At 38.3% G+C, this 19,720-nt stretch overlaps 1 protein-coding gene across 1 annotated transcript in view; it reads left to right on the plus strand.

Annotated features, from left to right (window-relative positions):
- Positions 1-19,223, plus strand: part of ARID4B (AT-rich interaction domain 4B) — a 133,180-nt gene extending 113,957 nt beyond the window's left edge. The window contains exons 17-24 of the mRNA XM_075267766.1: positions 2,699-2,818; positions 4,325-4,409; positions 6,628-6,826; positions 9,356-10,462; positions 11,718-11,819; positions 14,092-14,304; positions 16,299-16,445; positions 17,108-19,223. Of these exons, the coding sequence (XP_075123867.1) occupies positions 2,699-2,818; positions 4,325-4,409; positions 6,628-6,826; positions 9,356-10,462; positions 11,718-11,819; positions 14,092-14,304; positions 16,299-16,445; positions 17,108-17,235 (2,101 nt within the window). The 3' untranslated portion in view covers positions 17,236-19,223. The remainder of the gene's footprint in view (positions 1-2,698; positions 2,819-4,324; positions 4,410-6,627; positions 6,827-9,355; positions 10,463-11,717; positions 11,820-14,091; positions 14,305-16,298; positions 16,446-17,107) is intronic.
- The last annotated feature ends 497 nt before the right edge of the window (positions 19,224-19,720 follow it).

Raw genomic sequence — 19,720 nt, forward strand, 5'->3', positions numbered from 1 at the left:
CAAAAAAAGTCTGCCTTTCCAACTCGAAGTGTGTCTGTGTAAACAGCAGAAGGCAGTGAATAACTATTACATGCAGCAGACCACAGGAACAGTGTGTTACTTTGAGATACATCATTGGAGGCTCACGAGGGAAGTGTGTCAGATTCTCAAGCCCTTTGATGAAGCCAGCAAATTTGTCAGCAGGGATGATTGCAGCATCAGTAATATGATCCCTCAAGCAACCAGAGATGGAAGAGGAGGAACAGTTTCCACATTTTAGTCAACATCATCGCCTTGTGTTGATGGAGGAGGATGAGTATCCAGGTCAGGGTCATTATGGTTGAGAAACTGGGACTCCTAGACTGGAAGAGGAGGATGAATATTCTACCTTGGATGCAGAAGGGGCCTTTGATATGTCATCGGCAGGAGAGGATGCTGACCCTTATTTGTTTCAAGAAGAAGAAGAAGATGATGACGACGACGACTACTACGACAACCACATTGTTAAGAACTACAACCACTCATGTTCAGTGCTGCCGGTGGTGTTGAAGCACCTAAAAGAACGAAACTGTATACAGGTAGTGTGAAAAAATTAAATGGATCTTCAAACACCTCCAGCTAATGCTGAATAGTAGTTTCTTCGTCTACCTTTATCATCATGTTGTATTTACTGTACCACTGCTGATGCTACTCCTAAATAGCTACCAGTACCACCACTCCCTTGTCCTGTGGCCTAGTCCACCAACACATTTCACTATATAGCACATTGTTGGTGTCATTACCACATTGTTGTTATAAAAAGAAAAAAAAACTTTTAATTTCACAACTACTCCTATCACGGGATAATCTTTGGTGACTTTTTTTTTTTTTTTGGAAAGCCAATTCTTCATCACTTTTCAAGTGTCTCACAGCCACAGGTTTGTCTCCAAAATAAGAATAAGCCCCAGTAGACTTACAAGCCATCAAAACGGGCTAGTTTTTCTACAAAATCATTGCGATTTGCAATATAACCACCCTGTATATTTAAAAAATCACAGGCAGGTGCATTTCCCTAATAAGTGGGTAATCTATGGAGCATTTTAAATATTATATGTGTGACAGCAAGTGTCAGTGCAGTGTATGGTTAAACTCAGAATTTGTATCCTCTGCTCACCATACATGTCACATTAACATGTCGCATAACTTTGGCTGTATTTGCTTTAGAAACCTAGAAATTGGATAGATAGGTTCCTAGGAGCCCTAAGAGTAATTTACACTATATTTTCAGGCATTTAAAAGTGTGGCTCGTAACGAACTTGTTGGTCCCGAAACGAACTGAGGACACGAGCCTCCAAACACAAAACAAATCTTGAGAGCTTCGCCCATCTTCAGCTAAGGCCCCATGTTGCAGAAAAGCTCCTTTCTTTGTTTCAGATTTTGCTGCCACAGTCAGTAATGGATTTATCTGAAGAGAGAAGTATAAGTTCTTCTTTTATATATCTCATTCCTTTTCAAGCCACTCTTAACTTTGGCTAAAAAAGAAATTCAGCAAAATCTGTAACAGCAAAAAAACAACTATTCCGCAATGTGGGGCTTTAGCCTAACAACAATACACATTGTTACACATTATTAACCACGCCACAAGTTTAAAACAATATGGGAAAGAAAAATGATCTCTCTGCTGCCGAAAAGCAACAAATAATGCAATGCCTCGAATGAAAACATTAGATTTTTCATGAAACTTATGTGTGATCATCGTATTGAGAAGAGATTTGTGGCTGATTTAGAGCACATATGGGTTTGTGCAGATAAAAGTATAGTGGCAGGTTTCTGCCGGACAAATTCATCAGATTAAGAAAGCAGCTTCTAAAATTCAATTACAAAACAGCAAACAGATATTTGAAGCTACTGGTGCCTTTGGAGTCCCACAAACATCAATATGTAGGGTCCTCTAGAGGCTTGTAGTTGTGTATAAACCTACTATTTGGCCTCCCCTAAACAGTGCTCACAAGATGAAACAGTTGCTGTGGGCCCAGACTTACAAGAAGACTCATTTTGAAACAATATTATTAACTGAAGGTTTAATGTGATTATAGTTACCGTATTTTTCACACTATAAGACGCACCGGACCATAAAATGCACTAAGGTTTTAGAGGAGAAAAATGGGGAAAAAAATTTTGAAGCAAAAAAATTTGGAAAATATTTAATAACATAATAATATAATATTTCACCAATGTAAATAGAACCAGGGGTTTTCGGACACAGGGATATCAAATGTGTATGTGTTTCAACAGTAATGTTTTTGTGTTATATGTATTCTAGGGATATGGGGGCGATTTGAACATATATATATATATATATATATATATATATATATATATATATATATATATATACTTTGCCGGTATTCACCATGATGGAGCTATTGTTGTAGTTAGTTTCGGCACCAATATCTTTCCACTGTTGGAAAGGTGAGCCTTCTAGCCGAGCGGCATCACAAGGCGGTAGAAAACGCCCCTCTGACTGTACAAGGCTATGGAAGAATACAGTCAGGACAGCGATCCTCACAGCCCAGAAATGACGCTGAGCTATAAGACCCGCTCTTCTGACAGTGTAAATTAGTTCTCTGGCAATGATGGGGGCGGGCCCCAGCGTTGTCAGTTTGCGAAAATACATTTGTAAATGTCTCCTATTACTTAATGTCTGAAAACATATTTTAATAAAATTCTTTTTAAACAGAACTTGTTTGCTGAAGAAAGAGGATGAAATTATGGAAAGTAATGCTGAGATCAAGGTGGAAGATAATGAAGAGGAGGAAGAATCGGAAATGTATTCAGCATGCATCAAAGAACATCTACGGTATGATTTTGAACAATGATATAAATATATTTAATGTCTTAGTGTCTTAATGTATACTGAATATATGCATATGGCTACTAACAAGTTTGTAGTGTTCATACCTTATAGTTATATTATGTGCCACTTTACTGACCACAACTTACACCATCAAAGATAGCAATGATCTCATGGGTCTGCTGACTTGAACTCATGTATCATTTGAGTTTGGAACAGTCAGGCTAGAATGCCCAGTGCCATATATCGCATGTTCAATGAGTCTACTACCTCCCCTAAGCAAATTCTACTTCTACCATCTACTTCCAGAGTAGATTATAGTGATAGACAACATACCTTGTTGATTTGGAGGAAAAACAACTTTTAAGTCTTGAAGTCCTGCAAATGAACCAGTTGGTGCAATAGAAAATGGCCTTCAGGTTCTTGAGCATTGTTCAGGTCGGGTGTATCTGAGCAGCAAGAGCAATGCTTCCAGAGATAAAGCTCCGCCTCCACTGCTCCAATTGCCTAATTTGCATAACATTTCGAAGTTGTTTTTCTCCAAATCTTGGGAAAAATAGTGTAGTACTATGTTATCCAGAAAAAAATCATGCAATGTTTGATACTTTTGTGTCAAATAGGCAAAAATATTGTATGTAGGGCACCTTTATTAGCTAACTAGAAACATTTCATTTGCAAGCATTAAAGCACAGAGACAATCAGTTCATGAGGTGATATGTTAGTTCTTACTTATATGTCACCTCATGATCATCATCACTGACAAAAGGACTCAATCCAATACCTGGATTTATGAGCTCTTACATGGACACTGGATATAGAGGTGATGACTTGGGTGGGGAGTTTGGAGTCATCTGGAGTTATTGTCCAGTGTCCATGTAAGAGCTCTTAAATCCAGGTGACGGATTGAGTCCTTTTGTCACTGATCTGAATTTTATCATATTGAATTCGAAATTTTTTCTCTCTTTGTCATTCTTGAGGACCTTTACATGTAGGGATTAATGATAATAACAGGATAATCACACATGTAAAGGGGAATATTTATTCTGGTAAGGGCTCGTTCACATCTTCACCCCGGTCTCTGTTATGCAGGTTTTCGTTTTCTGTCGGCAAAAGACGGAAACCTGCATTCAGTGTCCGCCGATGAGCGCTCGTGAGCGTCTTCTGCTTTCCACGGCGAAACCAGGGGTTTTTTTAACCGGACACAAAGTCCTGCATGTCCAACTTTGTGTCCGATTAAAAAAAACGGTTTTGCTGCGGGGAGCAGAAGACGCTCACGGGTGGACACTATTCAAACCCATTCAAATGAATGGGTTTGAAAACTGCCTGCCGGAGATTGGGAGCTGGTGTGAACCCCCCTAATTGATATATGCGGTGAAATGTACTTGATTGTATACAGGGTTTGCTATGTATATATTATTTATGTATGCTTCATAAAAATACAATATTAATAATATTAATTTAACCTGATACTGAAAGTAAACTTTATTTGTTCACTCTTTCTTGAAATTTTAGATATGAGGAATTTGTTAAGACTGACAAGACCATCAGACCAGCAGATAAAAGTGTACCAAAAATAAAACATAGGAGAAAAATTAAGGTATTTTTAATTATTTAATCTCTTTGAACAATATTACGCTGTATTCAGATCATGTTTTTCACATCCATCTAACAAAATCAAAAAACAGACACAAATGAGTGGTCATCTGTTTCTGTCCTTTTTTTGGATGGACACAAAAGTATGGCATACTATGTTTCAAAAAAGTAAAGGGAAACGGATAATTTTTTTTTCTTCAACATTGATATCTCTGTAAACAGATGGCCATGTGTTAGCATCCATTTATGTCCATTTTTTTGCATCATTAAATGTATGTAAAGAAACATGATCTGAATGAAGCCTTAAAGGGGTTGCAAAGGATTATGACATTTATTGCTGCAGCTTCTTTACTACTTATCCAGCTCAGCACCAAGGCCCAGAGCACTGGAGTTAGGGGGCTGGGGGGTTGCTACTGAGCATTCAGTGACCTCTTCCATTGATACAGAGATTGCCTTGGAAATGGCCAGAAAGTGGACAACAAGTACACACTTATACTGCAGGGGGCATATTGGACTTTGGATTTTGTGAGGGGACTACAAGGGGACCATTGTATTACAATTCAAACAGATGTGCTACAACAAATACCATCCAATTGCTAGGCCTGTGCCTGATTTCTGTGCAGATCTCTTTACTGTAGGACTAAACTTGCTGACTCACATTTAGAATGGGTCGCCACTGCAGTCAGATGTCTGAAGGGATCACAGCTCTTTGGAGAATGTTGGTTCCCCTCATTATTTTAACTAGTTTTACTAGTGGTTGTGTCATGTATTGTTTAAAGTGAAGGTCTCAACAAGGTTATGAGGAAGAGTCCCATATAGCGACTAAGGTTCAATTTCCACCCCTATAAAATATAACTTTTAATCATATCACATTAAAACTGGTGAACACATCTATGATTTAAAATTTCAGTGACCGTAACTATCTTATCTCATCAAATATACCATTAAAGGTGTTGGATATAAATTCCTACTCAGGCAGTAATATAATTTTTTATAGCTATAATTGCATATATAAAGCTACTAATTCATTCTATCCTAACCCATGGCTATCTCATGCATTTCTGTCTGAAATAACTCTAATTTTATTTAACTTTCTCCACCTTCACTTTGGTTAAATAAAAAGACACTAGAAATTCAGTGACTGATCTAAAATAAAGAAACAAGCAGCCCCCCAACATGTTTTGCCATGTACTGGTGTCCTCTGTGGTGCATTGCTCCGTGTTTATCAGAAAGCTCGGCAGTGCCTCTTTTATTAACTATCCTTCCCCCCCTCCTATCTATCCTTACAAATCACCACCTATCATTGGTACACCAGGCGTCCTAAGAAATTCCACTATTAGCTACCAATAATATTCGAGTCAACCCGTCTGTTCTCCATTATTGCACATGGTCGCCGACTTAGAATGGAATGAGATTCACGGGTTCCTAATGAGCATGCTCCAGGACTTAGGAAATATGATGTTAAAAAAAAAAACAATTTATACTGCACATGATTGTTGACTTAGAAAAAGAATACCCCCACAGTTCAATGTGAGCATGCTTGTAGACTTAATCATTTATACTGTTTGGTTACTCCAAGTATACATCTAGATCTTTGTTTAGCCCTGTAGATTGTCAAGTATAAATAATTATCTCTCGAACTTTGGAACAGTATCTGTTTAGGAAGGCTGACAATCTTCTATCTATATAATGATACAGGGAAAGCGATCATTAAGAATACTTTATGCCTGTGTTAAGCAGAACTTAAAAATACTTTCTAAAATAATCTAAACATCATATATATACCTGTGTATATATATATATATATATATATATATATACTTATTTAGTTAACAGAAGTCACTTTATGTACCACTATCACATACTGAAAGATTTAAACTAGACAAACGTTTCACTATTACAGCTTCTGCCCTTGTGGGTCACACATTTCATTTGCAACTTTCTAAGTTTCATGTATGTAGGAATGTACATATCCGCACAGTACATGCACAACGTAGCTTTTTTATGTTGCAGAATTGATTGAATATAAAAGCTTCAACCATAACAGCCTTGGGCATCTAAAACTGCTTTAATTTTTCATGTATATATGTGTATGCTAATGTTTCTGTATGTGATATGTTAGCATGTTACATGCAACTTGTTATTTTTATCTGCTGATATGTATTGAAAGATAGTGCACCTAAAAAAGGATGTAAGTCATTCTCCCAATCTCTTACTTACAGACTAAAACGGAAACAGATCACAGCAGATCCAGGTCAGAAAAAGATGAAAACTGCCCTAAACAGTGCAGACTGTTTTCAAGACCTTTATTCCAGCCATGTGATCTGGACGAGTCACCATTTGATTCTTCAGAAAGTAAAAATTCTGGCTCAGGTCCATTAAAGCCATTAGAAATTACTTCTATTTTGAATGGTCTTCAAGGTACTGTATAAAATAAATATAAAAAAAAGTGCAAAAAAATTGGATGAGTGCATTGATATCAGCAGAACAGATCTCTACAGCAGTTGACTTATATGGTTAATTACTTCAACATTATAAAGACATATAATAATTAGAGATGAGCGAGTAGTGTTCGATCAAGTAGGTGTTCGATCGAATACTACGGTATTCGAAATACTCGTACTCGATCGAACACTACTAGCTGTTCGAAGTTTAAGGTTCGATGCAGAACCAGCGTTGATTGGCAGAATGCTATACATTCTGCCAATCAACGCTGGTTCTTCTCTTACCTTTAGAAGTCTTCTCCGTGCAGCGTTCCCGCGGCGTCTTCCGGCTGGAATTCACTCTGCCTAGGCATCCGGCCTAGGCAGAGCCGACTGCGCATGCGCGGGCATACTCTCCCGATGCCTAGGCAGAGTGAATTCCATCCGGAAGAAGACGTGGAGACGCTGTGCCGGGAGAAGACTTCAAGGAGAATCCAGCTCGACCGTCACTCGTGGACTTGGTAAGTATAATTTTATCTAATTTTGCCTACCCCTGAAACGAGCATTTCCCCCCATAGACTATAATGGGGTTCGAAATCCGTTCGAACAGTGTGCGGCTGTTCGAATCGGATTTCGAACCTCGGACATTTTAGTGCTCGCTCATCTCTAATAATAATACAATATTTATTTATTATTATTTTTGGTCTCGAAGTATTTTGAATGTAGCAGCCACAAACAGTGGTGTTTCATCCATTTCCTCAGATATGGTGAATATTGTCATATTTAAGTCATTTCAGACCTATAAGTGCGTTCCTTCTCCCCCTCTGTCTTTCAAAGCTCTGGCAATTTATTATATGTACCACTACTATCTTATTGTGAGTCCTTTCTGGCTATCAATAATTCCTCCTGGTTACCAGGGATTCTCTGCCATGTGTTGACAATTTCACTGCCACATAGCAGGATGTGACAGGTCCAGCAATGGTGGAGGGTTCACCCATTGGCTGGCCTATACACAACTCAAGAGAGATTGGGGGAGCTGTGGGCTATATCAGACATGACAGAGAAGTAAGGTAATAGTCATGAATGAAGCATGACCATCCAACTGCCTTCCTGCAGACACGCAAGTAATATGTGACTATCTACAGGTAGGCAGGTGGACGATCATTCATTCATGACTACTGCCCTGCTTCTCTGACTGTCATGTCTGATTTCACACAGACAGACATGAGGATAATAGAGGACTGAGATAGTTTCACTTCTCAACTGAGGTGCAGAACAGAGTCCTTTAGGAATTAAGGAGACCCTAAGATGGAGAGGGCTGCAGTGGGTCACTCACACTCACTGTGACACAGTCCGAAAACCAGGATACAGAAGTGGTTGCATGAATTCACCGTCCACCCCCTTCTGACCATAACTTACAACTATGATGAAGGAAAAGGGGAGAGGGCAGGTATGGGAAGAGGCCACTTCTAAGTCCTGCTTTTCAGACTGTCACAGTGAGTGACCTGGCACAGTCCGTCTCTGAACTGCTTATCTCGCCTCACAGTACATATGGCCCTGAACTACTTGGGTAGCTTGGGAAGGGAGGGGAACGTAATTAAAATTTTTGCTGCAGGAAATCGGTTCTATTAAAAGGAGGTTTGATAGATTAATAAAGTATATTACAGAAGTGTTTTTTTTTAAATATATATTTATATGTAAAAAGCCCCATAGGCTATTCTGACCCAGAATCTCATTTTGATTGCTGTGTCTTGTTGCTGTTTAGAACTAGTTGACAATTGATAGACACAACCCCTTCCCCCCACTATAGCAGTGCAAAGTTCAAGCTCTCAGGTTCTGTTCATATTCAGAGCCCTACATTTTCCATGGGTGCTATTACGCCTGGAAATCTTTATATAAAAAAACAAAAAAACTTGCAAGTCTTCAGTAGGTGATACCTTTTTTAATGACTAACTAATAATGATGAAAGAATATGACGTTTCGAAGCTTCCTCTGGCTTCTTCTTTAGGCATATATATCGGACCACAGCAGACTCCATTGTGGTCCGATATATATGCCTAAAGAAGAAGCCAGAGGAAGCTTCGAAACGTCATATTCTTTCATCATTATTAGTTAGTCATTAAAAAAGGTATCACCTACTGAAGACTTGCAAGTTTTTTTGTTTTTTTATATAAAGATTTCCAGGCGTAATAGCACCCATTATGTTCTTAGACTCCACCTCCTCACAGACGAGCCTCCAGCAGAACCAGCGTTGATTGGCCGAATGCTGTACACTGGCCAATCAACGCTGGTCAATTCATTCCTATGAGAAAGAGTCAGCTCCTTCATAACAGCAAGCTGCCAGCTCTCCCGGCTAGCAAAGATGATTTAATTTGGTTAATTGACCAAAATAAAGTAGAATGCCTTATTTTTTAAAACATTCTTACTTTCTAGGATTTTTTCCGCACTTGCACAGTATTGTATTTTTTCACTTCATATATATATATTATATGTTTTATTTGAATATTTATTACATCACTTCTTGCAGCTACTGAAAATTCTGCAGATGACAGTGAAACAGATCAAAGAGCAAGCATTACTAAAAGTGACATGACTACTCAAACAGAAGGAAAGTGTGTTACAGGGATGGATGAAAATTATTTTCGAATAAACAATAAAAAAATAGATTCAAAGCACTCCGCTCTGAAACAAGAGAAGGATTCTTCGGATGACACAGACTCTGAACTGGAAACTCCAAGGCGGAAGAAGTTTGTAAAAGACTTTGTAGATAAGGTAACTAAATCACAATCTAAATGTGGCAAGAAAAAAATTGTAGATTGTGCAAAACCATTAACTTCCAACTTAAAAGATGAAAATAAATCCAAAGACACAATCGATCAGTTTGAAATTGACACTATGACCTCGTCCTCTGATGAAGAAACACCCAAACCAAAAGGTTCTCTTGTAAAAAAAAGTAGCAGTCTGGAAGACAAAAAGAAAACTTTACGAGCAACAAGCTTCTATACAAGCTTATCTGATATGCAGGATAAAAGAACAAAATTATTAAACTATTCGGAGGAAAGGCTCAGGGCTAAAGAGCGGAAAGATGTTTGGTCGAGTATTCAAGGACAGTGGCCTAAAAAAACTTTGAAAGAACTTTTCTCTGACTCTGATACAGAAGGAGGAACATCTCCTCCTCATGTGAATCGAGATGATACTTTGCTTAATTCAGTTGCTCAAACAGTTAAAGATGAGAATAGGGATTTATCAGCAGAATTTCTCAAACCTATAACTGATGCCATTGAGCTGAAACCAGCTGATGAAAAACCTGTTGAGTTTGGCGATAAAAAAGTTGACTTCCCCAGTAGTGGCAGTAACTCTGTCCTGAATACACCCCCCACAACGCCGGAGTCAACCTCATCTTCCAGTGAGTACCGAAGAACACAATCAACAATCGAAAGCTTGGAAAATGTGGAAGCAAACCAGGAGGAAGTGGAAAGCATGAAAAGTGACACAAATAGCACAATTGAAGTGGACAGTGTATCTTGTGAACTACAAGATCTCCAGTCTGAGGAAAATCTTTCACCCACAGGATTTGATGCCAGTGTCAGTTCCAGTAGTAGTAACCACTTGGAAAATGAGAGCAAAGGGAAAGGTAAGTAAATGAATTAATCAGTTTACCATAGGTCAGTAAATATAGTAGAGCAGCAGTTAATATAGTAGAGTTAGTGTTTTCCCACTGAAGACATTTATCCCCTTTCCATAGGATAGAGGATGAATTTCTGATTGCTGGTGACAGGATGGACCTTCAGTGATCGTGAGAACGGTGGCATGTAAGTGCCCCATGTCCAACTGCTGCTTCATTCATTATGGTGGGACTCCTGGAGATTGCCTTCGGCTGGACAAATTGCTGGATAAACATGCACCCTATTAATTTGGGGCACCTTGCAGCTCTAGCAGACCCATGTTCTCATGATCACTGCGGGTATGAATTTTGAGATATGGGATAAATGTATACAGTGGTAAAACTGCTTTCAGTAGCTGCATTTTAGAAAGGCACAAGATAGTTTCTTGCTTTTTTTTGCTTATTATTTAGATATTTGAAAATATTTGTACTAAAAGACTTGTCTGATGGTGTTTTTAGAGTGCTTATGCCACTTTATTGTAGCGATTGCAAGGGTCATTAGTGGAACATTGTGACATTAGTGTCATATCTTAGAGCATGCCATCTCTTTTTTTCTAGATTATTTCAAGCAGAGCATTATAAAACTTTGGAATGTTGGTTTACTAAATTGCTCTGTTATCTCATATATTCTCTTTTCATTTATTGGAAGATCCTGATTTGGAAGAATGTTAATAAATCTTTCATGAATATTTAGAAAACACACTGACTTTAGCAAAGAACCAAATTTAGCATAATATATGTTATTTAGGGCAGTGTTTAAAATGATTGTGGTACAGCCCGGTTCACATCTGCATTCGTGCCATGAAAAATGTGGAGAGAAAAGTTCTGCAAGCAGCACTTTTCTCTCCACATTTTTCATGCTGAAACTGAGCGGAAATCACACGGATACCATTATAGTCTATGGGGTCCGTGGGTTTCCTTAGGTAATTGCTTTTTTTATGCGGATTAGGTTTCCATTTGGGAGGTCCCCAAGTGCACTTCCCGAACAGAAACCCATGCGCAGATGTGAACTGGGCCTTAGTAAAGGTGTAGGGTATGCAAGGTAACTTTATTATTGGACGTCTTTTAAATGTACTTGAGGTCTGTAATTTTGAGTAAGCATTGATTTTTATCATATTTTATGACAGGCTTTCCTCAGCAAATTTTACAAACATCTTTTGTAGTTCTTTTTTTAACAATTCTTTTTAATTGTTACATTTATTTCTATTTGTTCTATTACAAATAGGCCAGAAAAGACTAGCAGAAGATAATGGTGACCATATGGAAAATTGCACAATAAAGAAGTTAAAAAGAAACCACAAGTCTTCAACTCATAAAAGGAAAATTAGTATGTTTCTTATGTTACAACTTTGGAATTGTATATGACACTTTTAAACGAAATATGTAGTTATATATCCATGTAATTCCACATTTCCTGTATACTATATAAATAGTTGCTAGGGTAACATAAATATGCACAGGCTTTCTGACAGATCTCTTCAAACGTTTACCCATATAAAGATAGAGTAGGCTCACCTAGCGCCAAACCGTGTTTTCCCCTTTTGAGTCAGTGCCTGCATCGACAAGATATTACCGTTTTTGATATACAAATGAGATTGAGATGGAGACACCAATTCACAATGACAAACACTATATGAGGAACCGTGTTGATGCGCCGGGAACTGGTGGCAGCTTCCCATTATTAAGATGCTGTATATCAACAGAAGCGTAATATACACACATATTTTATCCTCTGGCTCATGGTTTACACATCAAAGCACCAAACCAGGTGGCAAACATGTTGGACCCCACTAACCTACAACGTGATCGGTCAGGTTTCACAGAGCTGTCAGTAGTTTTCATAATGCTTGCAAGAAAAAAGAAAACATTTTAGTATTGCAAATTTAACAGATTTATTGAGACGTGTGTATTAGGCTTTTGTGATGTGTGAATTCTGTACACTTTACATCTATTCTTCAGAAGCTTTTTTCAATTCCTTATTTTTGCATTTTCATATTATATATATATATAATCAAATATATCTGATACAGATGCTGTGGCAGGTCTTGAAATGCTCGAGAACCTCTAATTCAGCTGTAATATGGCTGAATTTAAACAATTATGCAAAGAGGAGTAGGCCGAAAGGTTCCTCCAAAGAGATGTGAAAGACTTGAGTAGTTTCTACCAGTAGTGGCACAATAAGTTATTAGATTTATGGGGCCATTACTCTTTTTACATAGGGCCACGTTGGTTTGGATTGCGTTTTTTCCTTTAACAAATGAAAGAATCATGGAAAAACTATATGTTATATATATATCTTTGTAAAATGGGAGGAAATCCACAAAAACAAGGGAAGAACTCCTTACAGATGTTGTTCCTGGCGGGATTCGAACCCAGGAATCCAGCGCTGCAAGGCTGCAGTGGCAACGACTGATCCACCGTGTTGCCCCCTAAAGATTTTTGATATCGTATTGGTCGGTGTCTGACACCCGAACCGATCAGCTGATACACATTTTTCAGATTATTAAAGGGATTCTACCATTAAAAAACTTTTTTTTCTAGGTAACACGTCGGAATAGCCTTTAGAAAGGCTATTCGTCTCCTACTTTTGGAAGTGATCTCCGCCGCACCGTTCGTTCAAAATACTGGTTTGTACCGGTATGCTAATTAGTTCTCTCGCAGTGATGGGGGCGTCCCCCAGAGCAGGAGATGCGATGGGGGCGTCCCCATTGCTGCTCGAAAACCGACTCCAGCACCGCCTCTGTCTTCTTCTGCATCCGCCCCTTCCTTCTTCGGCTTGACGTCGGACGCCTGCGCAGTATGCTCTATTCGGCGAACTTCGCCTAACGTACTGCGCATGCCCGCGGACATAGTGCCGACACCGCAATTTCGCACATGCGCAGTACGTTCAGCGAACTTCGCCAAATAGAGCGTACTGCGCAGGCGTCCGACGTCAAGCCGAAGAAGGAAGGGGCGGATGCAGAAGAAGACAAAGGCGGTGCTGGAGTCGGTTTTCGAGCAGCAATGGGGACGCCCCCATTGCATCTCCTGCGCTGGGGGACGCCCCCATTGCTGCGAGAGAACTAATTAGCATACCGGTACAAACTGGTATTTTGAACGAACGGTGCGGCGGAGATCACTTCCAAAAGTAGGAGACGAATAGCCTTTCTAAAGGCTATTCCGACGTGTTACCTAGAAAAAAAAGTTTTTTAATGGTAGAATCCCTTTAATAATCTGAAAAATGTGTATCAGCTGATCGGTTCAGGTGTCAGACACCGACCAATACGATATCAAAAATCTTCAGGGGGCAACACGGTGGATCAGTCGTTGCCACTGCAGCCTTGCAGCGCTGGATTCCTGGGTTCGAATCCCGCCAGGAACAACATCTGCAAGGAGTTCTTCCCTTGTTTTTGTGGATTTCCTCCCATTTTACAAAGACATACTGATAAGGAAAAAATGTACATCATGATCCCTATATGGGGCTCACAATCTACATTAAAAAAATAAATAAATAAAAAAACCTTCAGGTCCTGGACAATCCCTTTAATATTTCTGCATTTTGTGCATGAGCACTAGCATTCTGTGATAAGCACAATGACATGTATCTTCCTTTTCTTTAGCTAATACCAGCGATAGTGAAGACCTCTCTGGTGGTGAAAGTCTTTCAAAACTTCAGACTTCAAAGTCATTTTCTGGAGTAACATCAAAACATACCAAAATGTCATCTGGATTGCCTACACCCGGAAAATATGTGAAAAACAAAGAAAGAGAATCTTTTCAGAAGGAATATATTGATCGTTTACCTAAAGTGTACAAGTGGAGTTTCCAGTTATGTACGTATATTGTTCTGCTCTTCAGTTAGTGCATTTTAAAATATGGTAAAGACTGTAAGGGCTCGTTCACATCTGCGTCCCGGCCTCCGTTTTGCAGGTTTCCGTTTCCTGCCGGAAACTGGGCAGGAGTGGGAAACCTGCAGGCATTTTTCAAACCCATTCAAATGAATGGGTTTGAAAAGTGTCCAGTGTTCTACCGGCAGAAGACAGAAACCTGAAAACGTAGATCGTGTGCTGGGATGAACCCAGCGTAACTTTACAATTATATGGCCTTTTTTTACAAGTTTGCAATAAGCTTTATGCAATTTAATTCACAAGTGGCTACAGTTTACAGTATGGGATTTACTATTTCTGAAACGTGGGTTAAGCGCTCTACCGTGGAAATGTTTTATTTTTCCATGGGTTGCTCCAGTGTGTTCATAATAAGGATAGTGCAAATCTGTCTCCCAAGATGTAAATAGGGAGACAGTGCCTCTGTTATGCTTTTTTAGGGGTAAAATTCCCACATTATGCAGTAAAGGCTTCTGGGAAAGTCGGGCATGATGTTGAGGGTGCTTCCTATAGAGGGCAGCATAACAGAGGCACTGTATTCCTATTTACATCTTGGGAGACAGATTTGCATTTTCCTCCCATGATCCCTTACAGTGCAGCGACTATGGCTGTATAAGTCTCCACACACCTAATAGGTGGTCTCTCCTTAAGGATAGACGTTATCCCCATAATCATAAGGATAGTAATCAGTTCACTATGACACTTACAGTGGTGCATGTGTGTGATCTCAGTGCTCAGAGTATTGGCATTATGCAGGGAGAGTGTACGAGCACCTGCGCAAGTACAGGGAAAGCATAGATTAGGCACATGCACCGTGGAGCAGATCACACAGGTGAGGGGCAGGGGAACCATTTGTGTAGCAATACATTACAAATATTATTACATTTATGTGATAACTAGAAAACATGAGGGTTATAGACAATCTCTTTCAGAATTTTCTATATATCTGCATGAAATGACATGATATTTTACACAAGTCCTAAAAGTAGATGAAGAGAACCAAATCAAACAAGTCATGAGTTAAAGGTATTAGGGAATGCAAAACTATTGAACACAAATATAATGAAAATGTATTACATTATATGCAGCCGACGTTTCAGTCTGATTTTATTTCCTTACGAATATTAAGGATATAATTCAACTGTATAAACCTTTTGTATAATTGGGTAGATGCAAAATAGGGCTATTGCCAAAATATATCTCAAATGCTGTGCCTGTTTAACCTCTGTTCAAAATTGTTCGCTAACACATTTGCACATTGTGTAAATAATAAAATCTAGAGTCAGTTTGTGCGATATGTGTCAGCAGAGCGATCCTTCCCAGGAGAGAGTTGGCACTGGGCTATAATGTATCCATGTCCCACACACGTCTAACTATGCATGCTGTCTTCATTCCTGGACCAGAAAACTGCTGAATACACTGTTAATACAGTCTGAAGATAAATGTGGCTAAAATATAGCCTAAGGATGCTTCTTTCCTATATTAAATTCATTCAACGCAATTCACTATACAGCACATCAGGAGAGATAAAGAAACAAACAATGTCAAAATGCAGTAACAACTGTGGTTCCCCGGACCCTGATTTTGGGTCCCATTACTCAGGCGATAGAGCCACCAGTTGCTGTGTTCAGCAGTGTTTAAATAGGCTGTACAAGTTACTTACTTCCACCCCTATTCCGTGCTTCACCAGAATGGAGTGGTCAGAGAAGGGCCAAGGCTGGAGGCCATGCTAACACAAGGCTCCTGGCCGCCCGGTAAGACTAGATCAGCTGTTACACACGTTAGGTACTGTCTGTCATCTAGACTCACTAGTCATCTTTGGTGTCTCATGAAAATAATAGGAGCTCCTCAAATCTAATCAAGATATGGTCATCAATTTATCAATATGTGAATTAAGTCCTATTATTGTAAAGTAACAAATCAATCTGTGATATTATTTTCAGCTGACCTTGAAAACATGACAAGTGTAGAACGCATTGCATTTCTTCAAGAAAAACTTCAAGAACTTCGGAAGCACTATCTGTCATTGAAATCTGAAGTAGCTTCCATTGATAGAAGAAGAAAGCATTCTAAGAAGAAAGAAAGGGAAAGTATGTTTTTTTTCATTCATAATATCATCAATAATTACTAGAAATTATATAATGAGGGTAAAAACAAAAAACTGCCTGTGCAATTGACTAGAAATTATGGGAAATGTAGCCGTGCAGGAGTCTCACTGAAACAAATAGAATCCAGGTAAAATACAAGGTTTCTGATTGTCGGAAGTAAGACTCTCACATGGCTACCGTTGCCATAGGTAGTTTTTGTGTTTTTATTTTAATATGAAAAGTCAATTTTTCTGTACCATGCTGCACCTAGAGATGGGACAAACACTGATAAAAAGTGCAAAACATATTTGGTTTTAAGAAAAACATTAAAGTAACATTGCAGATGTGTAATTGCAACGTTAGGCGTGTTTACAGGTTCAGTTTTTCATATGCAGTTTTTAAGCCAAAAACAGCTCTGGATTGAAAAAACTGAAGATTAGTAGCAACTGTCCTTTATACTTTCACTCCCTTTATGATTCATACCTGGTATTGACTTCTGTGGTGTCCATAGCATGCTGACAGATCTCAAAAGAGTATATACATTAGTATACATTTATACTAAAATGTTATCAAACCACACATTGAAGTTGCTAAAGATATCTGAATAATAATGTATGCCAAATGCAGAAAACATTAGATATTGACAGTTTTTTCTTTCTTCACAGGTGCAGTTCTGTCCACCATGTCATCGTCACCTTCTTCAAGTTCAATCACTGCAGCCGTAATGTTGACCTTAGCAGACCCATCCCTATCAACATCAACACAGAATGCAATGGCTGTTGAGTGCAGGTGACAGAGGGACATTTACATGCACTTTGCACTTACTATCGTTCAACTCTTGAGGCCATGGACTTATTTTTATACTGCACAGCAACACAAGTACAGACAGGCACTATTTTCTATTGCATTTTTGACGTGTTGTCCATGCACTTAAGTGCACTTTTTATGACGTAGAAGTAAACTGATTTTCTTCAAGCAATAATTGTTTCCAACTAGTCTGGGAGTTCTGTTTTGCTCCCGATGCCTTCCGCTTTGGGAGGAGGAGGAGGAGGCTATTGTTGTATGTCATATGAGGGTTATGCAGTAAATATATTAAGGGTCCTTTACAAAGTGCTGTGCAGATTGTAACAGTAGTTGTAACTGAGCTTACTTGATGCCATTTTGTTTATTGGCTTGTAAAATAGTAATTTGCACTATATACAGAGCTGCATTTACATACTGAAGTAGGATATATGATGATTGCTACACATTATAAAAGTGATCATTTGCTTTCTTATTAAACAGTATACTTTTTTTCCCTTGTGTGCTCATTTTTAGGGGCTAAATCAGAATTGTCATTTATAAAGGCGTGCACTTGCCATTCATTTATGTCCTCAGCCACCAGTTAATTTGGCTTATAGATATTTTTTTTTAACATATTAACCTTACGGAAAGATGTCGCTTGGACAGTCCTCTTTTAAGATTCTACAGGCCACAATAATATAGGTGAGCTAGAGCACCATCTAAATAGCACAAATCAGGTGGGTCGAGTAGCAAAATGTAGTGCATATAAAAACCTTCATTTGTCAAGTACTGCAAAGTCCTTTGAACTTTCTTTGTACTTTTGGGGAAGAAGGACTCTAGATTTCCTCCAGTGATAGAAAGTCTTTTAATAGAAAAGTACATGCTAGCTCCCATCTATATGGCAAGGTGTGAAGTGGTCTGTCATAGTGGAAGGAAGTAGTAGTATAGGTCTGTGGGGCAGCAGAAAGGTTTGGTTTTTATAGAAGCCACTGGCTGCCATATATTACTAGTCAGTTCCTATTAGGTCCATTGTTTGGAGACATACCATGGTCAACTTGTGTACATAAGCACTGCACTTGGTAAATGACCCTAAATGTGTTGTGCTTTAATTGTTTTCTTTTTTTTTAATCTTCTTCAACAGAAACTGTTGGATGGAAAGTGTAATGTGTTACAGTTAATGAAAGCAAACCAGTTTTCCTCTTTGCAGATGTCATTTGCTTGACTTGGCATATGTTAAATAAAGCACAGAATGTTTGGTTCTAATGGTAGTAATTCAGTCCAGTTATCCGTGTCCTACGTTCTTTAATCTTAATTCCTACATTTGGCATTCATAATATATTGTGCAGAAATTAAAATTCTCTGTATCTCTTTTTTTTTTTGTGATGAGAAACATGTTATAACATTTATAAAGTAGCTGACTGAAAAGCATATACATTGCAATCAAAATTTACCCATTCTTGGATTTCCTGAGCAGAATCAAATTATTATTTTTTTCTTGTTACATATTCTACAATAATAGAATTCTTTGCAAAGGATATTACTTGACTAAATATCGAACACCATCCATTCAAAGGTCTCTCCCGGTTGTAATTTTATCTCTTTGGCAGACATTTGTATACTACCTTGCTTGGTATTCTAGTTAAAGCTATTAAAGTGACTGCAGTGCTTCTACATAACCAGGACTGTTATATAGTTTTAATTGATTATAGCAAATCTTTGGAAATCTGAGCTGGAATGTTCTTTTTCACATGTTAACTAAATGTGTTTGTATAAAGGATTCATTTTCATTTTGGTCTTTATTCCCATTATGTTTTTTTTCTGTTAAGAGTAGGGACATTTTCTTCTTTTTCAGAAACCTATTTAATTTGACCATAAGTGTTTTAGCGCCTCAGAAAAATGACATTAAGCTTTATATCAAGGCATATCATATTTATTAAGATTGATAGGTGGTGAAAAATGTACTATATTGTAAAGAAATGTAAGACAAAATTAAATAAAATGCCATAGTTTGTGAATCTAATACATTTTTTATTTTTTGTTAAGAATCAAAGACTGACCAAAAATCAGAAATCAAATCAAATATACAATTAACAACACAAATATTTTAATTGTTGAAAAGATGATGTCTAAGCAGATGAAAAGGTTAAATGGTATTACAGTTTTATAACATTGTTGAATGGACTACAAAATCTCAGTAACTCCATTTGGAGACTCCATTGCATTGTGCGTCGGAAATTGTGAGACGAAAAGTACTGCAAGTCCAACTTTTTCATCCAGCGTCTTCAGTTTAAAAGAGCAGATACCTGACAGAAACCATTGTAGTCAATGGAGTCTATTGGGCATCTATAGCGCCCACTATTTTAGCGGTCTGTGTGTCTGTTCTTCTGGTCTTCCGACTGATCAGAACACCAAATACAGCAGCGCAAACGCGAACATAGTGTAAATGAACACTACAGAAAGGAGGCTCATCTCAAACACATTTTTATTCATATTCT

This window comes from Leptodactylus fuscus, chromosome 3 (assembly GCF_031893055.1).
Source record: "Leptodactylus fuscus isolate aLepFus1 chromosome 3, aLepFus1.hap2, whole genome shotgun sequence".
Taxonomy (NCBI): domain Eukaryota; kingdom Metazoa; phylum Chordata; class Amphibia; order Anura; family Leptodactylidae; genus Leptodactylus; species Leptodactylus fuscus.